This window comes from Natator depressus, chromosome 20 (assembly GCF_965152275.1).
Source record: "Natator depressus isolate rNatDep1 chromosome 20, rNatDep2.hap1, whole genome shotgun sequence".
Classification (NCBI taxonomy): domain Eukaryota; kingdom Metazoa; phylum Chordata; order Testudines; family Cheloniidae; genus Natator; species Natator depressus.
In genome coordinates this window covers 24,325,365-24,343,921 of record NC_134253.1, presented here as the reverse complement: position 1 = coordinate 24,343,921, position 18,557 = coordinate 24,325,365, and the positions used below count along the sequence as shown (strand labels likewise).

Here is an 18,557-nt window from a genome sequence, read left to right as displayed (position 1 = left end):
ACATCATCTGGTTTTTCCCCTATTAGGGAACAGAAATATTTATTGAACACTTCTGCCTTTTCTTAATTATTATTGACACGTCTACCATTTCCATCTAGTAGTGGACCATTACTGTTGATAGAATTATTTTTGTTCCTAACATACTTAATAAAACTCCTTCTTATTGTTCTTAATTCTGCTAGCCATAGATTTCTCCTTGTGCCCCTTGACTTTCCTTATCCGTTTTCTACAATCCCTAGCTTCTGATTTACATTACTATCAACTTCCCTTTCTTCTATTTGTTATATAATTGTTTTAGCTGCTGTCATAAACATACAGCTAAGGGTATCATAAAATCCCTCCTTTACTTGTAAAGGGTTAAGAAGCTCAGATAACCTGGTTGGCACCTGACCAAAAGGACCAATAAGGGGAGAAGATACTTTCAAATCTGTGGGAGAAGGTTTTTGTTTTTGTGTTTCTTTGTGTTCTCTGGGGAGGCAGAGAGGCACCAGGTCAGGGAAACCCATTTTCTCCAAACAATCCTGAAACGAGTCTCTGATATTACAAAAAGTGTAAGAAAACAAGGCAAAGCGCGTTAGGTTATCTTTTGTTTTAGTTTGTGAATTTTCCTTTTGCTAGAGGGAGATGTATTCCTGTTTTTTGTAACTTTTGAAGTTAAACCTAGAGGGGAATTCCTCTGTTTTAAATCTTTTGTTACCCTGTAAAGTTACCTTCCATTCTGACTTTACAGAGGTGATTCTTTTTTCTTTTTTTTTTTAAAAGCTGAGAGCAACTGGAGTTTTTTTTATTTTGCCTGAAGGCAGAGGAGTTGAGTTACAGCAATGGAATTCACAAGCTGTTTTTTTTCTTTTTAGCTCTCGGTTTAGGCTAGGCTAAGCGCAGGAAGGCTAGGATGACAGAAAGTGATGTCCAGAGAAAACTAGAATTAGCCAGATTTGAAGCTGAAGAGAGACAGAAAGAACATGAAAGGCAGATGGCCTTAAAGCGCTTGGAAGCAGAGGCAGAGGCAAAATGCTTGGAGACGGAAATGGAAGCAAAACGCTTGGAGGCAGTGTTAGCGCTGAAGCGCTTAGACCTGGAAAGGGCTAAGATGGGTCTACCGGATAACCCTAACAATCCTTCCCGAAAAATCCACAAATGGGAGCGACTATGTCCACAGTATGATGAATCCAGTGATATTGTTGAATATTTCATCACCTTTGAGAGACTGTGCACACTCCATGCAATTCCTGACAATCACAAGATGACCACATTGGTAGCAAAATTGACTGGCAGAGCTCTGGGCATATTCAGCAAGATGCCTATTGAGGATGCTTCTGACTATGGTAAATTTAAGGATTTGGTTTTGAAACAATTTCAAATTACACGTGAAACATACAGAGTAAAATTTAGAGCCCTTAAGAGAGGGCCTGGACTAAGTAATGCAGCTTATGTAAACCAGATGAAGCATCTGTTAGATAAATGGGTCAAAGGAAGGGGTGTAACTAGCTTTGAAGGGATGTGTGATTTGGTTATACAAGAGCAGTTCCTGATTTTGACCAATGATGATATAAAACAGTGTTAATGGGATCAGAAAATGGACTCAGCAGAAAGTCTTGCTTCTTATGCTGATCATTACGAGCAGTCCCAGACCGTTAGGGAGGCGGGGCAAATTGGAACCAAACGGGTAGAGGTAGCAGAGAGGAAAAACCCTGGTCGCGGTTTGGGCGGATACCAGAAGGGACACCCTGAGACCACACCATACCACTGGGGGCAGCCCAAAGCCCCAACTACACCCCAAGGAAAACCCCCAACACCTTATCCTCCCACCACACCATTCTCCAGCAACCCACCTCGCTGCCCCAAGAACCCCAAAAGATTATAGTTCATTGCACCGGGGTCCCACCAAAGGTCCTCAGGCCCAGATGCCTCCCAGATACTCACAGTGTCCCTTCGCTCTGAGGGTATGGGCGGGAAGAAGGTTATCGCGTGGAGGGACACTGGAGCACAGGTGTCAGCTATCCACCACTCCTTAGTGGACCCCAAATTCATCAACCCAGAAGCACAAGTGATGATTCAACCCTTCAAGTCAAACTCTTTTGACTTGCCTACAGCCAAGTTGCCTGTCCAGTACAAGGGCTGGTCAGGAATGTGGACTTTTGCGGTCTATGATGATTATCCCATTCCCATGCTGCTGGAGGAAGACTTGGCCAACCATGTAAAGCTAGCCAAGAGGGTGAGAATGGTCACCTGCAGCCAGGCTAAGCAAGCTGTCACACCTAGCTCTGTTCCGGAAACTTCTACCAGGGCCCTGTCTGTGTTACCAGAGACCCAGACTGAGGTGGTGGAATCGGACCCCAGGCCAACGTCTGCGACAGCAGTCATGGATCCAGTCACAGAGATCCAGCCAGAGCCAGTCCCAGAACCGGAACTGGCAGAGCAACCAGCACCAGAACCGTTGCCAGCCCTGAGTCCAGCACTTGCAACCCCGTCTGCAGCTCCAACGCCAGAGGGCACCACCGAACCTGCCCTGACAGCAGCAGCTAAACCTGCACGAGAGGGTCAGCTGGAGCCTGAACCGCAACCTAGCGCACCCGCGGAGAGCGGGTCACCGTCCCTGGAACCAGCCCCATCCCCCACATTGCTTCCCAAGGGACCAAGCCCAGGTCCACCATCCAGTGAGGAACTGATGTCCCCAGCATCAAGGGAACAGTTCCAGGCCAAGCAGGAAGCAGATAAAAGCTTCCAGGGAGCTTGGATGGCGGCATGGATCAACCCACCCCCTCTCAACTCTTCTAACCAATCCCGGTTTGTGGTAGACAGAGGACTTTTATACAAGGAAACTCTTTCTGGGAGGCACCAGGAGAACTGGCATCACAGAGACAGTTGGTAGTTCCAACTGAGTACCAGGAAAAGCTCTTGAGCTTAGCCCACGATCACCCTAATGGCCATGCTGGGGTGAACAGGACCAAAGACCATTTGGGGAGGTTATTCCACTGGGAGGGAATGGGCAAGGATGTTTCTGCTTGTGAGGTGTGCCAAAGAGTGGGAAAACCCCAAGACCAGGTCAAAGCCCCTCTCCAGCCACTCCCCATCATTGAGGTCCCATTTCAGCGAATAGTTGTGGATATTCTGGGTCCTTTTCCGAAAAAGACACCCAGAGGAAAGCAGTACATACTGACTTTCATGGATTTTGCCACCCGAGGGCCGGAAGCAGTAGCTCTAAGCAACACCAGAGCTAAAAGTGTGTGCCAGCCACTAACAGATATTTTTGCCAGGGTAGGTTGGTCCTCCAACATCCTTACAGATCCGGGAACTAATTTCCTGGCAGGGACCATAAAAAGCCTGTGGGAAGCTCATGGGGTGAACCACTTGGTTGCCACCCCTTACCACCATCAAACAAATGGCCTGGTGGAGAAGTTTAGTGGAACTTTGGGGGCCATGATGTGTAAATTCGTAAATGAGCACTCCAGTGATTGGGACCTAGTTTTGCAGCAGTTGCTCTTTCCCTACAGAGCTGTACCACATCCCAGTTTAGGGTTTTCACCATTTGAACTTGTGTATGTCTGCGAGGTTAAGGGGCCATTACAGTTGGTGAAACAGCAATGGGAGGGGTTTACGCCTTCTCCAGGAACTAACATTCTGGACTTTGTAAACAACCTACAAAACACCCTCTGAACCTCTTTAGCTCTTGCTAGAGAAAACCTAAAAGATGCTCAGGAAGAGCAAAAAGCCTGGTATGATAAACATGCCAGAGAGTGTTCCTTCAAAGTAGGGGACCAGGTCATGGTCTTGAAGGCGCTCCAGGCCCAGAAGATGGAAGTGTCGTGGGAAGGGCCATTCACAGTCCAAGAGCACCTGGGAGCTGTTAACTGTCTCATAGCATCCCCCACTTCAAACCTAAAGCCTAAAGTGTACCATGTTAATTCTCTAAAGCCCTTTTATTCCAGAGAATTAAAGGTTTGTCAGTTTACAGCCCAGGGAGGAGATGACCCTGAGTGGCCTGAAGGTGTCTACTACAAAGGAAAAAGTGACGGTGGTGTGGAAGAGGTGAACCTCTCCATGACTCTTGGACGTATGCAGTGACAGCAGATCAAGGAGCTGTGCGCTAGCTTTGCGCCGATGTTCTCAGCCACCCCAGGACGGACCAAATGGGCATACCACTCCATTGATACAGGTAATGCTCGCCCAATTAGAGCCCAACCTTACCGGGTGTCTCCTCAAGCCAAAACTACTATAGAACAAGAGATCCGGGACATGCTACAGATGGGTGTAATCCGCCCCTCTAACAATGCATGGGCATCTCCAGTGGATCTAGTTCCCAAACCAGATGGGGAGATACTCTTTTGCATGGACTACCGTAAGTTAAATGCTGTAACTCACCCAGACAACTATCCAATGCCACGCACAGATGAGCTATTGAAGAAACTGGGACATGCCTAGTTCATCTCTACCTTGGATTTAACCAAGGGGTACTGGCAGGTACCGCTGGATGAATCCGCCAAGGAAAGGTCAGCCTTCATCACCTATGTTGGGCTGTATGAATTTAATGAGCTCCCTTTCGGGTTATGAAATGCACCCGCCATTTTCCAAAAACTGTTAGATAGTCTCCTAGTGGGATTGCGAGAATCTGCAGTCGCCTACATTGATGATGTGGCCATCTTTTCTGATTCATGGGAAGAACACCTGGAGCATCTGAAAAAAGTCTTCGAGCACATTAGGGAGGCGGGGCTAACTGTTAAGGCTAAAAAGCGTCAAATAGGCCTAAACAGAGTGACTTACCTTGGACACCAGGTGGGTCAAGGAACTATCAGCCCCCTACAGGCCAAAGTGGATGCTATCCAAAAGTGGCCTGTCCCAAAGTCAAAGAAACAGGTCCTATCCTTCTTAGGCTTGGCTGGGTATTACAGGCGATTTGTACCACACTACAGCCAAATCGCCGCCCCACTGACAGACCTAACCAAAAAGAAACAGCCAAATGCAGTGCAGTGGGCTGAAGAGCATCAGAAGGCCTTTAACCAGCTTAAAGCGACACTCATGTCTGACCCAGTGCTAAGGGCCCCAGACTTTAACAAACCATTCCTAGTAACCACAGATGTGTCCGAGCGTGGTGTGGGGACATGTAGCGGGGTGATTACCTGCTCCGGCCCTGACAGGGCTGATGCCAGCCCAGGGAGAGGGCTGGGGCTGTGGGGCAAAGCCCAGCCGGATTAAGGGAACAGCCGCAGCTGTGGCCAGCTCCATCAGGCCCAGCTGGCCCCTATAAGAGGCTGTGAGGCAGGAGCCCAGTCAGTTTCCCTCTGCCTGAAGAGGGAGAAAGGCCTGGCTGCAAGGTGCCGAGCAGGACACCTAGATTGGACAAGGGCTGGGGAAGAGCCAGAGGAGCTGGGAGCTCTGGCCTGGAAAGCCTCAGGCTGCAGGCCTGACTACAGGCCGAATAGGCGCAGGGTTGCAGAGGAGCAGCCCACGGGTAGGCGGAGGCAGCAGGTCCAAAACCCCCTTGCCTGTGATGAGTGGTGTATACACTGCAGTCTGCCCCCAATACAAGGGGCTAAGTGGGGACTGGCAGTAGCCCAGACTGAGGTGAGGTGGGAGGGGTTAGAGGGTGGGGGTCCCCCTGGGTGGGGAGACCCAGAACCTGAGAGTGTGGGGGTACTGCCAGGGGGGCAGCACCCCAAAGAAAGGGTCACCAGGTCCTGGGAGGGACGTGGGGGCCGGCGGTAAGGCAGATCACCGGTCTGCAGAGGGTGCTCCGGGGGCTGGATGAGCTAATTCCTGACGACTACCAGCAGGAGGTGCCGCAGGGGTGAGTCCAAACCTTTACATGGCAGTTTTAATGCAGGAAGGACTGGATCAAGAATTCCATCCTGTCGTGTTTCTCAGCAAGAAGCTGTCTGAGAGGGAAAGCCCCTGGTCAATCAGCGAAAAGCAATGTTACGCCATTGTCTACGCTCCAGAAAAGCTACGCCCATACATTTGGGGACGGCGTTTCCACCTACAAACCGACCATGCTGTGCTGAAGTGGCTTCCTACCATCAAGGACAATAACAAAAAACTTCTTCGGTTATTTTGAAATACAGCACATCTCAGGAGCTTCTAACGAAGTGGCTGACGCCGTCTCCTGTGAAAGTTTCCCAGAAACAACTGGTTAAAATCGTCCCTGAAATGTGGAAAATATTGTTAGTTTGTATATAATCAGTAGTATATCTAGAGGTGCATGTGTCTTATTAATTCTGTTTTCTCCTAGAGCTCCAGGAAGAAATCACAGCCAATGTGGAGCAGGCTGTCCAGCACTGTCTATGATTTGGGGTCCGCGTCATAAACATACAGCTAAGGGTATCATAAAATCCCTCCTTTAGCTGTAAAGGGTTAAGAAGCTCAGATAACCTGGTTGGCACCTGACCAAAAGGACCAATAAGGGGAGAAGATACTTTCAAATCTGTGGGAGAAGGTTTTTGTTTTTGTGGTTTTTGTTGTTTGTTGTTGGGTTTGTTTTTTTTTTTTGTGTTCTCTGGGGAGGCAGAGAGGCACCATGTCAGGGAAATAATCCATCTCCTCCAAACAGTCCTGAAACGAGTCTCTGATATTACAAAAAGTGTAAATAAACAAGGCAAGGTGTGTTAGGTTATCTTTTGTTTTAGCTTGTGAATTTTCCCTTTGCTAGAGGGAGGTGTATTCCTGTTTTTTGTAACTTTGAAGTTAAACCTAGAGGGGAACTCTTCTGTGTTTTAAATCTTTTGTTACCCTGTAAAGTTACCTTCCATCCTGATTTTACAGAGGTGATTCTTTTACTTTTTTTTTAAATAAAATTCTTCTTTTAAGAACCTGATTGATTTTCAGTGTCCTAAAGACCCAGGGGTTTGGGTCTGTGCTCACTTTTTGTAACGAATTGGTTAGGATTTTATTCTCAAGCCTCCCCAGGAAAGGGGATGTAAGGGTTTGGAGGGATATTTTGGCGGAGATAGGGCTCCAAGTGGCCTTCCCTGAATGTTTGTTTAAATCACTTGGTGGTGGCAGTGATACCAAGGACAAGGAAGAAATTTGTGCCTTGGGGAAGTTTTTAACCTAAGCTGGTAGAGATAAGCTTGGGGGGGTCTTTCATGAGGGTCCCCACATCTGTACCCTAGAGTTCAGAGTGGGGAGGGAACCCTGAAAGCTGCCTTAATTTCCCCTCTAACCTAGTTCAGTTTTTTTTTTAACTGATACAGCCTTCTTCCTCAATTTTTGGGCATCTGTTTAAGAACATTTAACAAATCTCCAAGTATCACTCAGAATTGAATCAGAAAATTTTTTTCCTAGCTGATTTGGCTCATGATTTTTCAGCTTTGTGAAACTGGCCCTTTTAAAGCGCTCTTGCACGCGCTTTGTGTGTGTGTGTAAGTAAACTGGTTTGGACTTTATTCTGCTTGCACATTATAAATGTGATCAAGCTATGATGACTTATACCTAAGCTGCTATTAATTTTTAGTTCTCTGATCAATTTCTCTTTATCTGTCAGGATTAGGTCTAATATAGAATTCCCCTGTGTTGGTTGGATCACTTTCTAAGTTGGGAAATTGCCATCTATAATATTTAGAAATTCCAAGGATGTTTTTGTACTGACAGTGAGAGACCTCCAGAAAAGACCTTTGCCCCTTCTGATGATCTATAAGCACTTTACAAACATCAGTGAATTAAGTGAGAGGTACAGCTATCCAGTGAGCCACCCTCCACTGCAATGCAGCCACTGCTGGAGTAGAGCATGACAGCTCATAGCGCACAGTACTTGGAGGCGAAGAAAAAACCTTAACACTAAATGAAACTACTGGATGAGCTTAGGGAGTCAGAATTAAAAGATCAGAGATGCAGTTTGCACAGGACACCAAGATTAACTTCTCTAACCCTTGATGAGCAAAGAATTAGAACCCTGATTTCTGAGTTGGTACCGGCGTAGCAATCGCAATGACTGGTGTTTCCATGGCTCCCTGCCTAGTCCCTGGGTGAGCACATTATGCTTTAACGATTGTTTTATTGTTAGTTCTGGGAGGCAGCCGCTCAACACCAAAGGAACAACAGCGGGTTCCAATTTGCAGAGGATAAAGAATAATCCTCACAAATCTCTGCCTTTCAGCTGAGGACGCGGAGCGTTCGATAATGGTAGGCTGGTATCTTCACAGAGGGGGAAGTGGTGCCTAAGTGAGTTGACCAAAGCCCCAGGAAAAGTCAGTGGCAGAGCTGAGTAAAGACCCCAGGAGCCCTGGCTCCCAGCCCCCTGTGCTGACCACTGGACCCCCTGCCCCTCCCAAAGAGAGGCACAGAGCCGGGATCCCAGCCTGTGGCCCCATCCTGCTACGCCTAGCACCTGCTTGCATCCTCGCGCAACATTACACCACGGCGCCTGGCATCGCCAGCTCTCTTCCTCCTCCTCCTCCCCCAGGTTGGGTTATTTTATCACCTCCCCCACTGGTGGTTATTAGGGGGTGGGGTGGGTTGCCCCCTGCAGTGACCCAGGGGGGTGGAGAGGAGAGGAAACCTAGCACAACCACCATGAGCTGGCCCCTTTAAGAGAGGCCGAAAGCTCACGTGACCTGACAGGCGGCGGTGACAGAGCCAGCGAGGGGAGGGGGCGTCTCCCCCGGAACGCGTGGTCGCTCCTGATTGGCCGAGCTCGGCAACCAATGGGAAGCGGCCATCTGGGACGCCAGCGTTCGGGGGCGCAGCCTCACTCGTCGGGCAGGCTGCCGGCCAATGGGAGCGCGCGTCGCTCGGGCTCGGGCCAATGGGGCGGCGGCGGGGGCCGGGCGGCCGGCCGGGCCGGCTATAAGTGCGGCTGCCTCGGGCTCCGCGCCCGCAGTCAGTGTCTGGTGCCCCGCTGGGTTGTCGGCGTCTCGTGACGGGCCAGGCCGGCACCTCCCGGGGACTAGCGCGAGACCCACCGCGATGAGCCCGCTCCTGGCGCTGTGCGGCCTGCTGGGCCTGGTGGCGGCGGGGCCCGCCCAGTACTTCCGGGAGGAGTTCGGGGACGGAGGTGAGGGGGGGCGGGGTCCCCATGGGGTCAGGCCAGCCCTGCAGGAGATGGGGGGGTGGGAGTGAAGGGGGAGGTGATGGGGGGCTCCCCATGGGGTCAGGCCAGCCCTGCAGAAGATGGGGGGGGGTGGGAGTGAAGGGGGAGGTGATGGGGGTCCTGGGGGGGGTCCCCATGGGGTCAGGCCAGCCCTGCAGAAGATGGGGGGGGTGGGAGTGAAGGGGGAGGTGATGGGGGTCCTGGGGGGGGTCCCCATGGGGTCAGGCCAGCCCTGCAGGAGATGGGGGGGTGGGAATGAAGGGGGAGGTGAGGGGGGGTCTCTATGGGGTCAGGCCAGCCATGCAGGAGATGGGCGGGGGGTGGGAGTGAAGGGGGAGGTGATGGGGGTCCCATGGGGGTGGGGGGGTCTCTATGGGGTCAGGCTAGCTATGCAGGTGGAAGGGTTAGTCGGGGTTTACTAGTCTCTGGCCTGGGTGGGGTGCAGTAAAGGGGAGGCTGTGAAGGGCAGCTGTGATGGGGGGGCTCCTTAGGGTGTGGGGCTCTGTGGGAGGAGGGATCAGCGTAGATCTTCTGGGGGGGCGTGCATTGGAGTGAAGGACATAAGGCTTTTCTGTAGCACTCACTGTGCTGTCAGGCTCATGGGTGGGGCTGGGGGTTGGTAGGGAGGATTAAATAGGGTACAGATCTATGGGGTTAGAGTTGGGGCGTCCTGGTTTTGTGAACATAGGGTGGTATCTGTAGGGATGATTAAAGGTCTAATGTCATAAATGGTCCCTGCAGAACCAAAGGGAACTCTGTGTGGGGAGGGGGACAGTTGTAATAGGATCGAGGCCATATAGAGCAATGGAATGAGCCTAGATCTCTCTGTGAGGAGGCAGGCCACACACAGTGGGGCAGAGAACCTTGTTGGGAGGCAGGAATTCTATTTCACCCACAAAAATACCCCCTAAAATCCTGCTTTGGCTGGTCAGGACTCAGCAGGATTTGGGATTGTGGGTTGGGAGTAGTGAGCTAACCTGTGTCTGTCTCTTATTAATTTCATTTGCCCTGGGCTCTAGATAGCATTAGGATGTCAGTTTAAAGCCCTTTCAAAAGAGGCTTTGAAAATATTTGGGGGGGTGGGGGAAATCTGCCTCTCCCCCCCCCCCCCCCAAAAAAAAATCATACATAGCAGTTCAGATTAAAAACTCACTTGCTAGCAGTTCCATAGCTGAAACTGTAAGAGCCTCTGAATATACAGTGTGAACACCGCCTGAAACCAGAGGCCTGGTGTCTTACCATGCTTCTTGGGTAAACTCAATCTGGAGAGGGCATGTTTGCTGCCTATAGGCAGCAGCCTGTCTTCTGTGTTTAAGGGCTTATAGAGAGGAGGCGGGAGGGGAGGGGGGTGGCTGGAGGCCTCTTCGGTTTCATAATCGCCTCCCTGTGCAGTCTAGACTGAACAGGCAGTGGGGAATCGATAATTAATTATTGGGCCCTGTGGGGATGGTCTGTTCTGTAAGGACTAGGTCAAACATTTTGGGGTGTGTCTAAGCACATGCAGACTGTGCAGCCCTATGAGGGGCTGTGCACCATGTGCAAGTTTAAAAGCAAAAATCTGCCCTAGTTGATGATGGATGGGTGCCAAGTTAAGGATGTAAGCAAATGGCTTATAATTCTGCTCCATCGATCTCAAAGCAGAGAGCTTACAGTCCTCAGCTCAGTCCCACTGTGCCCATGTGGGTGGCTAAATGGAAACTGGTATAGATACAGTGTGCATCTGTGGGCGTGCAAGGCCTGGAGACTGGTGAGGCGGCTCATGGCATGGTGTGTTTCTCCTGTGCAGCTGTGACCGCATCAATGAGTTCAGAAGCAGGTGTTGTAACTTGTCTGGAAAGCTGGTGACTCCTGCCTGAAGGGCTTATGGCTCTAAAGGCTGTGGCTGGGGCCCTTCAGACAAGCCCTTTGCTTCTGGTCCATGATGCAGCTTGCAGTACTAAGGGATGAGAGGTGGCTGGCCCAGCCATTCTAGACTGATGTTGAGCGTACAAGCATGCCCTGGGGGATGCTGATCAGGGCACTAACAAGCAATATAAGCTGCCAATGCAGGATTGACTGTTAAACAGCTACCATATTCCACCCCAGTGGAGGCTGCATTTCAGCAGCAGGTGACTCAGTCCTTATGTGTTGCCTGTCCTTCTCTTCATGAAGTGCTGAGGCTCATGGGAGAGGAGAAATGCAAAATCCTGTTCCACACTTAATACTCTGCCACACATTTGCATGGTCAGCTTTCACTCTGCCTGCTGGATGAAGCAGGCCCATAATTGCACATGGGGAGGGGGCATGGTCTAGTGGCTGGAACAGGCACTGGGAGTCAGAACTCTGCGGGGGCTCAATATGACCTTGGGCAAGCCACTTCCTTTCTGCCTCAGTTCCCTGCCTGGTGAAAATGAGGCTCTTGCCCCTGGCTCCATGGGTGACTGGAACACCAGCCAGTGATTGGCTTCAAGAGCTCTTCTCTGGCCTGTGAGGTCCTAGTGAGGTGGGGCCTTCCTCACATAATGACCAAGGGTGGGCTGGGACTGTATATTCCCTGTCTTGAATGCGTGTGGTGATAGCGGGGGGCTGTTAAAATTTCATGCCTGTCTCTCTTCCCCACAGATGCCTGGACGAGCCGCTGGGTGGAGTCGAAGCACAAGTCGGACTATGGGAAGTTCAAACTCACGGCGGGCAAGTTCTATGGGGACGCCGAGAAGGATAAAGGTGGGAAATTGTGTGTCCCTGCTGCATTCTGCTCTGTGTCCCTCCCCACCCGCCCAGGATGCACTAGGGAGATTGGGGCTTTTTTTCTTAACCATCTTACCCATTGGCTCCCCTGGCAGGGTTACTATAAATCATCCAGCACTTCTATAAATCCGTATCAGATCAGCCCAGTAGATCCTTCCCATCCCATTCTGGCTGTAATGGGTTAACCCGCTGGGTGTCACCTGGATTGTGTGCTCTCTGGGACAGGGCTGCCTCTTAGCTGTCTGCACAGGCCCTTGCCACTACCACAGTCCAGATAACAGCACACAGCATCTGTCAGCCACCAATACCTGACCCCTTGGGAAGCTGACAAAACCCCCATAATGCACCTGTGAACATGGCTGGGGGGTAATCCCTTGCTGGTTGCCACCTCGTGCCCTGAAGCTTTAGCTGTAAGATAACAAGCACAGGGGCTCGGCGTGGTGCCTGCATACAATCTGCCGCAGAGCGGAGCTGAGCGCGAACAGGCCTGTTGCCCAGATGTGCTGAGCTCTGAGGCCAGCTACGGAGGGATCACGCTCCCGCTCCCTGCTGGGTCTTGACTGTATGTTTTCCCTGTCCCTTGTCAGGCCTCCAGACAAGCCAGGACGCCCGTTTCTATGCCCTGTCTGCCCGCTTTGACCCCTTCAGCAACAAGGACAAGACCTTGGTGGTGCAGTTCACGGTGAAACACGAGCAGAATATTGACTGTGGTGGTGGTTATGTCAAGCTCTTCCCCTCGAGCCTGAGCCAGGAGGACATGCATGGGGACTCGGAGTACAACATCATGTTTGGTGAGTGCCTGTGGGGTGGGCTCTGCGTGGCCTCTGCAGGCCACGGACTAGCTGCATGGACCCAGACTGTGGTAGGGTCTCATGTGAAGCAGGGTGGGGCTTGCACAGTGTCTGGAGGGGAGCTCTCCAAACCCCTAGGAATGGGTGGGTCACTTAGTAGGGGGTGCTCATTGGCCCAGCATGGCACTAGGGGCTGCTGGGGAGCTTGGTGGCTCATACTGTTCTGATCTCCCCAGATACACCCACAGCTTCAGCTGCTGACGGGGTTTTGCTTCCCGGCCTAAGCGGTCATGTGCTGTTGCTGTGCTCCACCTCTGGGGTGGATGAAGGGACTTGGGGCTTGCACCTGAAATTCAGATTCTGTCCCCAGATTCCCTGGGATCTAGTGTCCTGACAGCCCTGGAGAGCAGCCTGCCCTAGGGCCCATCATGAGCAACAGATGGGCAACCTCTGTGTTCCCCCAGCACTGCCCCCCTGTCATTTCTGGTGGGTTCCCAGCAGGGGGGAGAGTCCAGTCTGAGCCCCATTCAGCCCATGTTCTCTCTACTGAGCTTGCCAACAAGGCCAGTGTGGGGATGTACGGGTGCTGAGGTAGTAGCTGGTCCTGCTGGGGGCTGAATTTGCCAGCTCTCCATGCTGGAACAAGGTGACTTTCAGCCCCTTCTGATGCAGGCTGGGTTTGCTCCTCTGAACTGTGGCTTGTTTCCAATCCAGGCCCTGACATCTGTGGCCCAGGCACCAAAAAAGTGCACGTGATCTTCAGCTACAAAGGGAAGAACGTCCTGATCAACAAAGACATCCGTTGCAAGGTGAGTCTCCTGGCTAGGGGCTCCTGCCCCTGCGACATGGGCCTGGAGTGGAATCTCCTTGGCTCTAAGCTGAGACTTCATCTAATCCCTGGCTCCTTCCCTTGCCCAGGACGACGAGTTCACCCACCTCTACACCCTCATTGTGCGGCCTGACAACACCTACGAGGTGAAGATTGACAACAACAAGGTGGAGTCAGGCAGCCTGGAGGAAGACTGGGACTTCTTGCCTCCCAAGAAGATCAAGGACCCTGAGGCCAAGAAACCAGAGGACTGGGACGATAGGGCCAAGATAGACGACCCCGAGGACACTAAGCCAGAGGTGGGTTAGGGGCTGCAGATCTTGGGCAGGGGCAGCGTATGGGGCTGGTCAGAGACTGGTACCGTAATGCTACATTTCCCCTGCCCATGTGGCCAGGTGGTGGGGGATAGCGGCTGTAGCTCTTGCTGTGTGTGGGGCTGGATGGGGTAATGGGGGGCAGGATATCCATCAGAGTGAGGAGTTGGTGGCGAATCTCTTCCTGACATCTGCCTGGTTCTCTTCCTCTGCCCCTCAGGATTGGGATAAGCCGGAGCACATTCCTGACCCCGATGCCAAGAAGCCGGAGGACTGGGATGAGGAGATGGACGGGGAGTGGGAGCCTCCAGTGATCCAGAACCCAGAGTACAAGGTAAGGCTGGCCCACAGGCTGGGTCTGGAGAGGTTTGGAGGGGGTCTAGTGTGTCTGATTGTAAACTTTCATGAATGTCGTGGCCTTCTGTCAGTTGAGGAGCCACAGCCCCGATGCAGTCGGTGCTGAGTATCTGTGTACCCAGGGGATGAGACCTGAGGCCTGACACTTGCCAGTGACAAATGCACCCCATTAAGGTCTCCTGCCCTAGAGAAAGGCATGAACCCCCATAACACCTCTGTGCAGTGCCAGTGAGCATTCCCTTCTTGGTGCCACCTCCAGCCTTCTGCAAGGGCATTGGTTTGTGCCCTGGAGGGAGGAGATCAAGACCCTTGTAACTCCAAACTATTGTGGCAACGCTGCCCCAGTCTAATCGTCTTCATGCTGAGCTCGTCATGGGTAAGGAGGGACTTGGGGACCTTCCGAGGGCAGGCAGGGGAGCAGAGATTGAGCAGGAACGTTCCCTCGTTCTCAAGTTGGCACGTGGCTACTCAGTCATTGATCCCCTCTGGCCTTGGAATCTTTGTGATCCTCTAGTCATGTCTGACCTCCTGCCTAATGCAGGCCAGAAAACTGGTCTGAAATAATTCCTAGATCAGAGCTTCTGGGAAACCTCCCAGTCTTGATTTAAAAACTGCCAGTGATGGCAAATCCACCACGGCCCTTGGTTCAGGGTTCCAGCACAGCATGGGGAGAAGGGAAGAATCCATAGCGTGCTAGCACTGGGCTTCCTCTATGGCAGCCTCAGCTCAGTCCAGATGTCTCTGAAAGCAGCTGTAGGTGGAGCTCTTGTGTTCCAACTCCCCTTAATAAACTCTGGGCCTGTGATCCTCAGGGTGGCACGTGCACCGAGGGAGGCAGCCTGTCCCACTCCTACACTGCAGTAGCTTCTGGCAGAGCTGGCATCCCCACGCCAGGCCCATTCCTTGATCTTTCTCCCCCTGTAAGACCAGCTGCGCTCGCCTGTTGGAGACCAGGTGTAATCCCTCTCCCCACTCGCTGGTTTCTCACATGCTGTTCTCCTGCTCCCTAGGGGGAGTGGAAACCCCGCCAGATAGACAACCCTGACTACAAGGGGAAGTGGGTGCACCCTGAGATCGACAACCCAGACTACACCCCTGATCCCAGCCTGTACTCCTACAACAGCTTCGGCGTCATCGGCTTGGACCTGTGGCAGGTGCGCTCCTCCCAAGGGGGTTGGCTGGGAGCAGGACTTGTCTAGCTCTCGAACAGTAGCCTAGATCATGCCACCTTGCGCTGGGGTGGGAACTTGCCTTTAATGGGCTCTGCTTCAGGCTGAGCCCCTGGGGCCTCAGCTGCACTAAAGCGCTGGGGCATCCAGTCTAATGGAACACGGGCCTTGTGCCCGGCTGTGCTGCTGGCATCGCTGTCCCCTGTTGGCAGATACCTTAACTCGCCCTCAGGGACTCCTGGCTCCCTTATGTCTGAACGCTTCCCAAGCCAAAACAGATGCTTGTCTCTTGCCCAATCCTTGAGATTCAGCCTCGGCCCTGGCTGAGCAGCATTAAGTTTTCTTCTGGGCAGGACTTGACTCTTAACCCTTGTCTTGCTGGTTGACCGTCCACCTTTACTTGGGGCAAGATGGGCAAAGTCACCATGGGGGTGTCTGGCTGCTCCCCGCTGCGTGGTCACTGGCTTGCTATCCTTTCAGGTGAAATCCGGCACCATCTTCGACAACTTCCTGATCACGGATGATGAGAAGTTCGCAGAGGAGTCAGGCAATGAGACCTGGGGGGCCACTAAGGTAATGACTGTCCCTGGGGAGTGCTCCTGCTCCCCCAGAAGAGATTTCCCCTGCTAGTAAAAGTCCTCCTCCCTTTGGGTCGACATAAGGGGAGAGCCCATGTGCTGGCAGGCAGTGCAGTGACCGAGTCACCCCCTGAGGTCAGAGGAAGGACCTGCAGCTGTTCGAGGGGCTCCACAGGGAATCATAGTGCAGGGAAAGGCAGGCTGAATCCAGGGGGTTTACTGTTGCATTTCTTGTGCTAGGAGGGTGATGGGGCTGTTCAGCTGTAACAGGGCATAGAAACACCTTTGAAACAATCTGATATTGGGCATGGGGGAGAAGGCCAGACAGTTCAGTAAATGTTCTGAAACATAAACCCTCTAATGTAATCCATCCTCTCCGAGTGGAGCTATCAGGGGGCTATCAGGATGGGCCTATGGCTGAAGCAGGACTCCTGGGCACATCCCACCTGCTCTTGGCCTGGGTTTCCCTATCAGAAGTGAGGCAAATGTTCTTGCCAAGGCATGAAGGTTTAAGGTGGTCTGAAACTGTTCTGAGGGTTGGGTAGAGTCTAGCCTGCTCGGTTCCTTGCATCTCTCCTTCCTTCAGGTACTCACCGGCCCCCTTGACTGGCCCAGCCCAATGGCAGTGTCTTTCTCCTCGTGCAGATGGGGAAACTGAGGCATGGGCTTGCTAAAGGCAGCCTGGTAGAGCAGGGAATTAGAATCTGGGGCCCAGGCTAGCACCCAAACCACTTGCACCATCTTCCCTCTCCCTTTTGGATAACTCGTCTTGCCGTCAATCTCTCCCAGGATGCTGAGAAGAAAATGAAGGAGCAGCAGGACGAGGAGCAGAGGAAGAAACAAGAGGAGGAGGACAAGAAGCGGAAAGAGGAGGAAGGGGACGATGAGCCCGAAGGGGACGATAATGAGGAAGAGGAGGAGGATGACGACGATGAGCCAGAGAAGGAGGAAGAGGAGGAAACGGAGGCACCGCTGAAGGACGAGCTGTAAAAGGCCGTTCCCACAGCACTGCTCCTCCGCTGAGCCTTGCCTTTGGCCCCCACCATGTGGCTCGCTTGGTTAAACCCAAATAAGGAGAGGGGGAGGGGATACAGTAATGTCTCTATGAGACTTGAACTTTTTTTATTGGTGTTTTGTTTGTGGTTTTTTTTATTTCACATGCCCCCAATGATCCATTCATGTGAGTTCAGGTCTCGGCCCTGCAGTGTATGAATGTATGCTAAGGTTAACTGTAGAAACACAACCCTTGGTTCAGGCAGGAACAGCAGCATCAACCACTTTGTTAATGGTGGCTGGTGTCTCTACCGGCTCCTGTCCTCCAGGTGCTCTGCAAAGGGATAGATAGGAAGCAGTGTACCGCTACCTCTCCTTGCCCTCCTTCCCAGTCACCCGCCCTGCTCCATCCCTCCTCACAGATGGAAGCAGATTCCAACCCCTGCTCCCATGTCAGTGACCTGAGTGGGCAGGGATGGTAGGGTTGGCTTTTCCTCCATCCTAGCACTGCTTTGGTGAACCAAGGGGTTGAAATCTACTAGACTGCAGTATTAGGCCTCATTTTCAGCAGTCTGTTCTCACAGGAACTGTACAGCTGTGGGGAGAGCTCCAGCTTAAAATGAGTGGATTGATCCATTTCCCACTATGTTGCTGCAGCTGCTGCATTGTTTTTTACAACTGAAGCAGCTGTCTTGGCCTCCGGTTCACTGACAGCTGGTGCGGAGGCCAGTCCAAACTAGATCCACTGTTGAACAGAACATGCTTTCAACAGCTCAGACTAAGTGGGATGGGTAACTCTAAGTAACTTCCTCCCTTTTCTTTGGACTGTAAAGCAAACATCTGTAGTTCCTTGATTTTCTGTAACATGCCTGACACCTCTCAGGAATCCCCCCTGGAAATTGCATAGAGCTATTGTCTTGTAGCATGGGTGGAGGGGAAATGGGGCATGGGCTAGAATGAAGAGAGTGGTGTCTTGGTGAGGGAGGTCACAGAATGCTGGGGTGGGGGTGGGCGGCAGGAGAGAATGGGGGTTGGTAGATGGTAAGGGAGCGGAATACTGAGTCCAAGCTTCTACCTACTCTCTGAAATGTATTGTGGGGGAGGAGTGAAATGCAGAGGTAGGGGTGTGGAGACTTCTCATGTTCACACTTGAATGTATGAATGATTGAAGAATATTTCTATTAAATTAAATTTCATGTCTAGCCTGTGGCCTGGTTTCTATGGGTCTCTTCCTGGGATGTGAGTGGTCTGCAGTCACTTCACGTGGGGGGGAACCATAGTAGCTAAACCAATAAGGTAATATCCCAGCAAGGATTTTTAGCTGCCTAGCAGAGGTATAACCATAGCTGCCCCCTTTGTAAAAAGAGAGCAATGGGCTTAAGTGCAGGCCCCCACAGAAATACACCACCCACATGTCAAGCAGGAGAAGAGGGGCTGGAAGGACTTAAGGGAGGGGTGGTGTCATGGGGCCTGTGCATGGGGTGGGAGATGTGCTGTGGGCTGCGACTGAGCCTGCTGCTGTGTAAGGAAGGAGCCAGGCCCAGCCTCACTCCTGCTACGTTGTTTGTAGGATCAGTACGGCCTGGCTCGCTGCTTCTCAAGGGTGGCCACGGTCGCTGCATGGGGCCACCGGTCTCCTGAGAAACTTTATGATAAGCTTCAAAGACTGGATGGTGATGCCCCCTACAGGGCGGGCTAGTGCCCCATGAACCCTTCCCTGCACTGGGCCGCCGCCGCCCCCCCCCCCCCCGGCCTGTGTGGGTCTGACACAGCCTCC

At 52.2% G+C, this 18,557-nt stretch overlaps 1 protein-coding gene across 1 annotated transcript; it reads left to right on the top strand.

The window, feature by feature from the left end:
* The first annotated feature begins 8,787 nt into the window (after window positions 1-8,787).
* Window positions 8,788-17,057, top strand: CALR (calreticulin). Its single transcript, XM_074935453.1, has 9 exons — window positions 8,788-8,986; window positions 11,624-11,725; window positions 12,337-12,540; window positions 13,255-13,349; window positions 13,459-13,668; window positions 13,904-14,017; window positions 15,051-15,194; window positions 15,690-15,782; window positions 16,577-17,057. The coding sequence occupies exons 1-9, from the start codon at window positions 8,899-8,901 to the stop codon at window positions 16,775-16,777; spliced, it is 1,251 nt and encodes a 416-aa protein (XP_074791554.1). The 5' UTR covers window positions 8,788-8,898; the 3' UTR covers window positions 16,778-17,057.
* Window positions 17,058-18,557: the final 1,500 nt, after the last annotated feature.